We start from the raw sequence: 12,186 nt of genomic DNA on the forward strand, positions 1-12,186 counted from the left end.
ATTATTTTTTCGAAAAATAAGCGTGTATAAATATTGCATTCTTTTATTACATCAGAAAAAAAGAAAAAAAAAATGCTGTCAATGCAGAATATCGTAGTTTAAGCCACTTCTCTTGTTTTTAAAGTCAACATATTTTCTTTTTAGTTTGAGCCTAGAGAATTCAATCTATATATATAGGAGTTTCGGACAAGGTGGCTCTAATAATGTATTTTGTGTTTTGATATGAAAGTATTTTGAGAAGATATTTTGAGAAGTTATTGTATTTTTTAGTATGGGACGTGATCGTCTCTACTAGGTTACTTGCTACCACTGCAACCCCGATTATGGGTTATTAAATTTCTTAGTATGGGACGTGATCGTCCCTCACTAGGTTGCCAGCTACCACTGCAACCCAGATTTGTTTTTCGATCTGAAACACTTTTTAGGGGCTTTGGGCTATTTTATTTGGTTACTATTTGCCGTGCTCGTTTTTTACTTGACCGCAGCCACTTCTATAACCACGATCAGGTACACGAAAATGCAGTTTTTCGTAAGAATAGATTTTTCTTTTTTGATAATTAGTTACAAAATGTTTTTAAATACATCAATCTAATTTAAAATGAACCATCAAACAGCTCGCTATGATGTTCCAGTGCCCTTCTAGCTGAGGAGAAAGAACAGAAAAAGAAAAGAAAAAAGATACTCATGGAGTAGAATATTGTGGCTGCAGCCACTTTTCTTGATTTTCAAGCCAATATACCATTGTTTATTGCAAATGTAAGTAAATTGTGACTTCCAGTCACTCTGGAAGTGCTGCAACTAAAAATTTAATTCTGTGAGTGAAGGGCTTGGGAAAGGGGCGAGCCCCATATAGGGTATTCTCATTTAGCTCCTTTTTACTTTCGTCTGATGACCTCAGGTTTTTATTTAATTAACCATAAAAAAAAACTTTATAACAAAAAAAAAAGATTCACGAGCAGAAACTACCACAAAAAAGAATAGTGTCTTCTAAAGACTAGAATGTTTTTTATCTTTTGAACTGAAAACAATTTTAATTCAAGCTGTATAAGATTATTGCTCAAACACCATGAATGTTTTTGCAATTTACGTAATAACTTTAGCGATTCTGAAGTGAACTTAAAAAAATTTCAACTTTTTTAATATCTTAAATACTTTCCATCTGTAATATTGAATGTGTCATAGATATAAAAACGATACATCCACTCTTTTGGAGGGAGGAGGGGAGATAGGTAAAATCCTTGGAATTTATATAACACAAAACAAACAAATTTTAAAATTTTCAGGCGTTTTTCTTGTTTGAATTGAAACATTAAAATTACTGCTAAGGCAATGTAAATGTTTTTGCAGCTTACATAATAACTTTAGCGATCCTTAACTAAACTAAAAGTTTTTTTATTTTTTTCTCAAGAAAAGAAATTCGGCAATGGTTTTTTTTCTAACAACGATTTTTACTAAGCTTCACATTTGATTTTCTTTTTAGTGTTTTGGAATTGTAGTAAACCTTTGCCAAATATAAATAATTTCTTAGACCACACTGCTTTTCCATTTACGAAAAAAAAATAATTGAAGAAAAACGGGTTTAATTTCTTATAAAGCAGTGACAACAAAATAAAATAAAAACTACACTTTAGCTAACCAAAAAATAAAAATACTCCGAATATTTCGGCCCCACGTCCGGGAGCCTTTCTCAACGGAAAAAAAAACAACAAAAAAGGAGAAAATTACAACAATTTAAGACTATTTTTAAGACATTATAAAAATGCCACGACAACTAAACCAACATAAAAAATATAAACAATCAAATATATAAGAAACAAAAACTCACATTTTAAAACAAACACTCCCGCAACTGACTGTAACTTTAGAAAAATTGAAGTAATTGTTTATATTGGCACTTTCCTCTGCCACAATCGATGTATAAATGGGAATCTATTAAAAATAAAAATATAAATACTTGCAACAATACGAAAAGACGTCACCCAACCCCAAATCCAACCAAAATCTTACAGGTTAATGAGACACAATTATGAATTATAAATTGAATGGATTTTTTCATTTGCTATTTTAGCTGCCGTCCGTTGACTTCTTACAGCATTGACCATGCTTTGACCTCCGTTCGCAAGGTTATTACTTGTTTCAGGACAATTATGCAACTCAATACTCATTGAAGTTTTTGACTGGTCTTTAATTAAACTATTATAAATTGAATTTATTTTAAATTTCCCTTCATCTCTATTGATACTAATACCCCCATAGATAATCTTTTTTATTTCTATAGTTTCTCTGAAACTTTGTAAAAGTCCTACAGACTTATCAACAATTTTTGTCTGATCAAATAAAATACTATGATGAGGAAAATTAAACACGTGATCCGCTATAGCGGATTCAAAAGTATCAGGTTTTTTATTCTGTCTTAGCGAGCTATCTATCGCATTTTTGTGTTGCTGTAGCCTATTTTTTAAATTCTGCTGTGTTCTACCTACATAAAATTTACCACAAGAGCATGGAATTTTGTATACCCCCTGTTGTATATTTCTTGGAACTTTATCTTTTCCGTTATTTAGCCATGAGCTTATATTTTGGACAAAATCAGGACAAAATATAAGCTCATGGCTATTATTATTGCTATTGCGAATAATTACAATATTATTATTGCTATTATTGCTAATTACTATTGCGTTCAAATCTGTAACCTTACTGACGTAGCGAATGGATTTTATTTAACAAAAAAACAACTAATTTTAAAATTAGCAGGCATTTTTCTAGTTTGAATTGAAACATAAAAATTATTGCTCAGGCATCGTAAATATTTTGCAGTTTCTATAATAATTTCATTTTTGCAAATACCAGTTTTTTTCTTTACGCAATTTAATTTCTTTTTATATTGTATTTTTTTAAAGATGGTTGATTATTAAAGCAAGTCAAATTTCTAACAATGATTTCTAATAAGCTTCAAACTTTTATTTTTATTTTTTAAGGCTTTGAATAGTTGTAATCCCTCGTTAAAATATAGACAGATATTTTTGCAATTACCAGTTTTTTGCTCTTTCTGCAATTTCATGTCTTCAAACTGAGTCTGTTCAAAAATATATGATTATTGAATTTCTACAAAATTAAGGCTCTTAACGATTTTTCTCAGACTTCTGACTTATCTAGACCGTTTTGTTATGCGAGAATATCCCAAGATACTAATTTTCCCGAAAAAATATGGTGCCGTCTTCGAGAAATAATAAAGAATTATTGCTTGTTTATAAAATCCTGGCAGAGAGTATTTCCCAAACACAGTAACCAATATTACCGAAAAGAACAAGTTTAAGAAAATTGGTATTTCCTTTAATTGGTTAAGAAAATAAAGTTTTAAATCTTCTCGGGTTTTCTCCATAAGGCTCCAGATTTTGGCTTACTATTTACATATTAGAAAAAATTTGTTACATAATTGAATAATGGTTGTACTAAAGTGCTTAGGATGGACGGATACGGGGAACAACATTCAAGTAAATTGGTTGAAAATCTGCATAGCCTTTTGGGTTCCATAGAATTGAAGGAACTCAAACACCATGATGTTGGAACCTCGAACACGGGCAAATATCAATCCGCAATCCTTCTTCCCTTGCTTTTAAAGTTTCAACTTAATTCCATGACTTTTTCCTGGGATATCACAAATACAACTTTTGACATCCTTGGTAAGTGTCTTTTGATGCATTTAATTTCTCGCTCACAATGCCCTGAAAGTTCAACCTAACATTCTTTGCCATTCCTGAGATATCACAGATACGCCCTTTGACAAAGTTGGATACATGTATTTTCTTTTGATCTAGTTCAAAATCCCCAAAAACAAGATCGTAAGTTCAAGAAGGAATACGTTTAGTTTTTTCTGGGATATGATACAGACACTGTTTTGGTAATTTGGTTATACATATTTTCTTTTGATTTAGTTTTACAAACCCTCTACTTTCCCTGAAAGTTCCAATTTAGTACACTGTTTCATTCCTGATATATTGCATTTGTGCCATTAAGACAAACTGGATGCACTTAAATTCTTCTGAATTAGCCTAACATTGATAATAGCAGTAATAGTGGTAGCAGTAGCAGTAGTATTAGTGTATTAGTAGCAGTAATTGTAGAAATAGTAGTAGTAAAAGTAATAGTATTAGTAGTATTAGTAGAAGTAGTAGTAGTAGTAATAGCAGTGGTAACAATAGTATTAGTATTAGCATCAGTAGCAGTAGTAGTAGAATTATATCTCATGTTTTCTGCAAACAGCCACACTGGTTTTTCTTCGAATATGCGCTCACAGCCAAAATGAAACTCTGCTTATGTCAACACTGAGCCATTTCCCAAGAAACATGATATTTTCTTTCCCAAGAAAATAAAGTTAAAAAATTTACCAAACTAAGTTGCATTTGAAACGAACATTAGCTACAGACTTGAATAAAATAGTTCCTCTTGATGATACTCGCTGATAGTATTAATTATACAAGAATTGAAATTTATGCAAATATTTCACGGTTTTTACCTACCTTTGTTTTTAAGAAATATCAATATTGCATCTCAAACATAAGTAGTAATGCTTGCCAGACACGATTGTCCAGTCTTTTTACTAACTTTCTGGCGTGTGTTATTAGGTATTTCTGGGTTGCATTGGACTGAATCCCCCTACCCCACTCTATCTAGACGTTAGTGCTCCTATCTTGGGAGGTTGTTTATTAGACTTTTTTCTTAGGATGGTTTTGTACTTGTTGGCTCAGTCGCTGGTCAGAGATTTTGGTCAGCATCCATTGGCACTGAATCAACAATACTTTCCGGAACATGGAGTCCGGATGACCAGCAAGTTTACCTCGGTATGTCAAATGGCTCAATTACAGTATTAGATATTCATGGTAATTTAATGGCACAGATTAGAATACCCAATATTTCCACTTATTATGTTTCCAACAACACTGTCAATTCACTTGCTTGGAATTGTGCCAAATTCAAGATGGATGACGCAGAGGAAGATAAAAACATTAAAAATGGTAAATACTTGGAATTTGATTTTTTCTTTCTTTCCTAAATTTCAGGATTTTTGTTTTCATCTACTGACTGACGGTTTCTTTTGCAGTCGTTAGCGCGTGTAATAAACAGGGAGCAAATTTAACTTCACATATATTTCTTACCTAAACATAGAATATCTTTTATTCAATTATATGACTCTATTATTAAGACAATCCAAAATCAAGAACCGTTCTAGTGGAAATTGATGCAGGGTTAGCATGTTTATTTAAATGTGATTTAATTTTGGAAAAATTACATTACTTAGCAAAACTAAATAGCGGTGTTAAAGTTTTAAAATAGCAAAAATGAATTAACATGACCAATTAATAGTTAATAGGTAGAATAAACACTTCAAAGGAAAGAAAGAATTGACTGAAAATATGAAGCTAGAACTTTGAAAAATAAACATCAGTAATGATGCAACGAATTCCACGACAGCCAAAATCTACCATTCCCATGACAGTCATATCCTACCATTCACATTAAACTCATATCCCACCATTCCCATGACACACATATCTCACCATTCCCATGACACACACATATCCCACTATTTCCATGACACACGTATCCCACTATTCCAATGAAACACACTTCCCACCACTCCCATTACACACATATCTCGCCATTCCATAACCCCTCAAAATGTGCCCCTGGGTCTTACGTAATGCTATAGTACATTTGTTTGTTATGTAATGGTATGGCGTTTAGGTTTCTCTGCATACAGTCTAGCAGCTGTTACATATTAAAATTAATAGGCTGCTAAGTAAGCATCATTGAGCCTAGAAATTCGAACGACCTTGTCAATGACATAGGTTTTTGCAGATAATGTTGTAGGTTTCTGTAAATTTAAATGTTTAATAGCCAAACAACATTTGCTATGTAATGACGGTGCACACATGAGTGCTACACAATACTTTAAGAGATGTTTTTTCTTCAAGATTTCTTTGGTTGTTAAGTTAAATGTTTAAAAACCTGCGAGGGCCGGGAAACAACTTCAGGGCCCACCAAATCAATATGCAAACATAGTCGTTGCGTCATAGTTTTGTTTTTGTTTACGAACCTAAGGGTGTAGGTGAAAAGCCTCAGGGCCCTCCTAACTAGGGAAATAGTCCAGATTGATCATAAAACACTCACATAGGTCTTTCTGCTTCACACACAACTCCTTCGTTTTCATTGTTGTGGGCAGACAATGGAAAGCTTAGGTTAGTATTGAAGTTAGTGAAGTGTTACGTAAGCATCATTGTGAAAATGATTTCACTAGGCAGTTAGACACCAAAGATTTTTGTCCGGTGTGCAGGTGCTATTGATTATTGATTAGTACGTATATTAAACTTTTATATAGGCTATGATCGAAAGAAATAAAAGCAGTTTGTTTCCACATTGCAACTACGAAAATATACTGCAGAAAAAGACGTTTTTCAGGGTTTAAATAAGTCTGTTACGTATTATTGAACTTTACGTACAACGGTACGTATATTGAATTTTCATATAGGCTGTGATCGAAAGAGTTAAAAGCGATTTGCTTCGACTTTGCTTGTAAGAAAATATAATCTAGAAAGGGACATTTCTCAGGTTACAACAATTATAATCGAAGTGGTACGTACATTGAATTCTTATATAGGCTTTGATAAAAAAAATATAATCAGTTTGCTTCTACTTTGTACGTTGGAAAACATACTGCAGAAAGGGATATATCTCACGTTTCAAGTAATTCTGTTTTAACTGGTATGGATATTGAACTTTCATATAGATTGTGATAGAACCTAATGACTATAGGTGTACATAGGCTACAAGACGTCTTAAATGCATCCGTTAAATTTTTTGAAATTCATTGGAAAAAATCCAAAATTTGAAGACAAAGAATAGCCAAATTTACAAACACTGTTAAAACACTTTATTCTTAGGGCACTCAAATCAATATTATACTACCAGGAAAGGGTATTTTTCACTGTGAACTCCTTCAATCGATTATTGTCTATGTAAATACTAAAAAATTCGCCGTAAGTATACCCATACCATTTTTTTGTTCATATGTTTATGTTTCGTTAATTTTTTCGTCAATTGATCGTTGAAATTGATCATTGTTTTTGTTTGAACAGCGGGATTTACCAATTATTCCTGAGGAATTTCGGATATTTTCCAAGAAAATAACCCTATAAACCGTAAGAACTTCAATCGACCGTTTAAACTTAAAGAAAATTCCCACGGCTCCACCTGCTCCTGTTCCAGTTCTTCTCCCTTTTTCACCATTTCTGCGCCCAATTCAACAGTTCTGGATCCGTCAGTTCTGGATCTGCCTGTTCTTCCCCCGATTCCACAGTTCCGATTCGACCAATCCTGTTCGAAGTTCCGACGGTTCTAGGATTTTGTATATGACTGCCCCCGTTATAATCTGTGGCTGGTCATCGACTCTAGCTTGTTTAGTAAATGTTTTCCAACAGTATTATTTGCAATATTATTACAGTATTATTTTCGAAAAGTACTCAGGACAGAAATTCCCCGTTTTACAGTATATTTTCTTACATAAAAAATTGAAGCAAGCCATATTCCACGTACAACAGAATTACTTGAATCCTGAGAAATACCCCTTTCTTGAGTATGTCTTCTTAGGTACCAACAACATTGAAAACAAACCTATGTGAGTTGGCTACTGATGTCCTGAGGCTTTTTCTCTATACCCTTAGGTTTTAAAACAGCCAGAAAGAACTATGACGTAACGCCGTTATTTGTATCTTGATTTGGTGAGCCCTAGAGGTTTTACCTAACCCTCGCGGGCTCTTAAACATTTATCATGACAACCAAAGAAATCTTAAAGAAAAAACATGTCTTACATTATTAAGTAACACTAGCGTGGGCATTGTCATTGCGTAACAAAAGCCGTTTGGTCAGTAAACATTAAAATTTTTAAAAACCCACAACAGCTCCTGTTGAAAGCTACATCATTGAAAAGGTCGTTCGGATTTGCTGGCACGATGATGCTTACTTAACAGATTATTAACTTCAATATATAACAGCTGCTATGCTGTATTCAATGAAACGTAAGAGCCATACCATTATATAACAAAATATATGCACTATAGTATTGCGTAATATCTATGTGCGCGTCAAAAAGTCTTGAGGGGCTACGGAATGGTGAGATGTGTGTGTCGTGGGAATGGTGCGATATGTGTGTCATAGGAATGGTTGAATATGCATGCCATGGGAATGCTGGGATATGTGTGTCATGGGAATGGTGGGATATGTGTGTCATGGGAATAGTAGGACATGGCTGTCATGAGAATGGTGGGATATGGCTGTCGTGGAATTCGTAGAAGCATCACTACTGAACAATGACCTCCGGATCAAAATGTCAAGAATTCTTTCCGATGCCTGATTTATTGTAATCTTAATCCTTTTTAATTTCTGTTTTTTCATGAATTATTTAGTGCTCGTATTAAGTCTAGTACTCGCTCTTTACTTTTTGATGAAAACAATTATTTTATATTTAATCTCGTTCATAAGCGACTCCAGAATGATTCCTGAACATTCAGAGGTGCAACTTAAACTGACCACTTAGTTGAAAGAGGTACAATGTATCTATAATTGTGGTAGGAAAAAGAGAGTTAAGGTATTTATCCCCCGTTCCCAACTTCATGAGATCTATTTATTAAAGCAAGGCTTTTAACACATAAAAGTCAATATTTTTTTTTAATTTTGCCCCTTTTTGCAATAATTATTTCACCAATATATAATATGCCCGCTACTCTACTACAATTAATCCATAAAAACATTGTTCTAAAATGAACTACTTGTGCAGTCTGGGGTCCTTTACCAGGAGGTTATATACCACATCTAATTTGTTTGAATTCAAGCCACTGCTGAGCAGAATGTGCCTTGTCAAATGGCTCTTTGATTACGTAGACAATAATGTTTATATATTCTTGAATTTCAATTTAAAATGTCCGCCTCTCCCCTATATATATATATATATATATATATATATATATATATATATATATATATATATATATATATATATATATATATATATATATATATATATATATATATATATATATATATATATATATATATATATATATATATCTATATATATAAAAATAAGTTGTCTGTGTGTGGATCTGTGGATGGATCAGGTGACGTCATGTTTGTTCGCATATGACGTCTGAATTATTTCACACTAATACAAAAGAAGAAAAAAACTAAAAAAGGTAAAAACTACAAAAAAAACTAAAAAGAAAAAAAAACTAAAAAAGCTAAAAAACTAAAAAAAAACTAAAAAAAGGTAAAAATCTAATAACTAAAAAAAAACTGAAAAAAATAAAAAAAGGCAAAAACTACAAAAAAAATAAAAACTAATAAAAAAACTAAAAAAGCTAAAAAACTAAAAAAACTAAAAAAAACTAAAAAAAGGTAAAAAAGAAAAAAAACTAAAAAAAAGGAAAAAACTGAAAAATAAAAGAGAAAAAGAAAACTAAAAAAATATGAATAAATATATATAAAAATAAGTTGTTTGTGGGTTATGTCTGTCTGTCTGTCTGTCGAGTGACGTCGTGTTTGTCCGCATATGACGTCTGAATTATTTCACACTAATACAAAAGAAGAAAAAAAACTAAAAAAGGTAAAAACTACAAAAAAAACTAAAAAGAAAAAAAACTAAAAAAGCTAAAAAACTAAAAAAAAACTAAAAAAAGGTAAAAAACTAAAATCTAAAAAAAACTGAAAAAACTAAAAAAAGGCAAAAACTAAAAAAAAACTAAAAACTAATAAAAAAACTAAAAAAGCTAAAAAACTAAAAAAACTAAAAAAACTAAAAAATGGTAAAAAACAAAAAAAAACTAAAAACTAAAAAAGAAAAAACTAAAAAAAAGGAAAAAACTGAAAAATAAGAGAAAAAGAAAACTAAAAAAATATTAATAAATATAAAAAATATAAATATAAATATAATATAAATTAGCAATCAACAAAGCACCGAGACACAAATGACAACCGGGACACAGGGAGTATAAATGACGACCAGGACATAAGTAAAAAAAAAACTAAAAAAACTAAAAAAATGGTAAAAACTACAAAAAAACTAAAAACTAATAAAAAAAACTAAAAAATCTAAAAATCTAAATAAACTAAAAAAGAAAAAAAAGAAAAAAGGAAAAAAATAAAGGAGAAAAACAAAACTAAAAAACGAATGTATATACAGACCGGGACACCGGGATACAAATGACGGCCGGGACACAGGGAATATAAATGACGACCGGGACACAGGGACACAACTACAATGGGGACGCCGGGGGGCACAGGGGGATATAAATGACGACCGGGACACCGGGACACAAGGAATATAAATGACGCCCGGGACACTCAAAGAGAAATCACAGACTGGAACACCGGGACACAAATGACGACCGGGACACAGGGAATATAAATGACGACCGGGACACAGGGACATAACTACAAAGGGGACGCCGGGGTGCACAGGGGGATATATAAATGACGATGGCGACTCAGGGAATGGTCGATTAGCAATCACCATCAACAAAGCTCAAGGGCAATCATTAGAATCATGAGGTATAGATCTGAATACGGATTGTTTTCCCATGGACCATTATATGTTGCATGTTCAAGAGTCGGTAAACCTGACAATCTATTTATATGCACAGACAATGGGACAGCAAAGAATGTTGTATATTCGCAAGTTTTACGTAGTTAAAAACATATATATATATATATATATATATATATATATATATATATATATATATATATATATATATATATATATATATATATATATATATATATATATATATATATATATATATATATATATATATATATATATATATATATATATATATATATATATATATATATATATATATATATATATATATATATATATATATATATATATATATATATATATATATATATATATATATATATATATATATATATATATCTATCTATATTCAAAGGTGGGACATAGGGACACAACTACAATGGCGCGTAACTAATATGGCACGTAACGACTTACGCGCGCGGGGGGGCTTGGGGGGGGGCGCGAAGCGCCCCCACCAACTAGGTGTTGGGGTGGCGCGAAGCGCCACCCCAACAGCTAGTATATATATATATATGTATATATATATATATATATATATATATATATATATATATATATATATATATATATATATATATATATATATATATATATACTAGCTGTTGGGGTGGTGCTTCGTGCCACCTCAACACCTAGTTGGTGGGGGCGCTTCGCGCCCCCCGCGCGCGTAAGTCGTTACACGCCATATTAGTTACGCGCTATTGTAGTTGTGTCCCTGTGTCCCACCTGTGAATATACATATATATATATATATATATATATATATATATATATATATATATATATATATATATATATATATATATATATATATATATATATATATATATATATATATATATATATATATATATATATATATATATATATATATATATATATATCATGAAAAGAGAAATCCCCAATGCAACAGCACAAACACAAAAAAAAAGAAAAAAAGAGAGACAGAAGGAGAAAAGGAAGACTGTTTTCCTAAATTAGTGATTAATATAGACCAGCACTTGAATGAGGCCTCAACCCTACTCATCCATACAATCACATAGGTCAAACAGCATAGCCACACTCAATCAACCATAAAGAATAATCCATGGACAGGCAGTCATGTAGTCAATAAGTACAAGTCGTCATTTACCAAACAATAGAAAAAATAATATAGACAAATAATTCAGAGGCAATACCCAGCATAAGGGCTCATCAGGAGAATACACTGGCCTATATAGGGTTTCGCCACTCTAAATTCTCTACCCAGCACAGTGTTGTGGCTACCACAGAATATCCATGTCATCCCCGCGTCAGGTATCACCCCCAAAATACATGCCTATGAAAGAAAAAAAAAACAGCAAATGTAAAACAACCAAGTAAAATCAAAACAAGCTTATCCTGTTAATATATCCCTCCCTTTAGCAACAATAGGTAAACTAAATATTATAAATTTTACCAAATCACAAATATTAACACATTGCAAAAAACCTGAATGAACTAAACAATTATAGAATTCATCTTTACCATGTGGCTAATTTTTAAGAAAA

General features: G+C 31.8%; 1 protein-coding gene across 3 annotated transcripts in view; it reads left to right on the forward strand.

The window, feature by feature from the left end:
* The window catches only part of LOC136041048 (tubby-related protein 4-like), a 149,400-nt gene that overhangs the window by 47,352 nt on the left and 89,862 nt on the right, over positions 1 to 12,186 (forward strand). For all 3 annotated transcript variants that reach the window (XM_065725597.1, XM_065725589.1, XM_065725604.1), the window contains one exon: positions 4,724 to 5,015. In XM_065725597.1, the coding sequence (XP_065581669.1) occupies positions 4,724 to 5,015 (292 nt within the window). The remainder of the gene's footprint in view (positions 1 to 4,723; positions 5,016 to 12,186) is intronic.

This window comes from Artemia franciscana, chromosome 2, assembly GCF_032884065.1.
Source record: "Artemia franciscana chromosome 2, ASM3288406v1, whole genome shotgun sequence".
Classification (NCBI taxonomy): Eukaryota; Metazoa; Arthropoda; class Branchiopoda; order Anostraca; family Artemiidae; genus Artemia; species Artemia franciscana.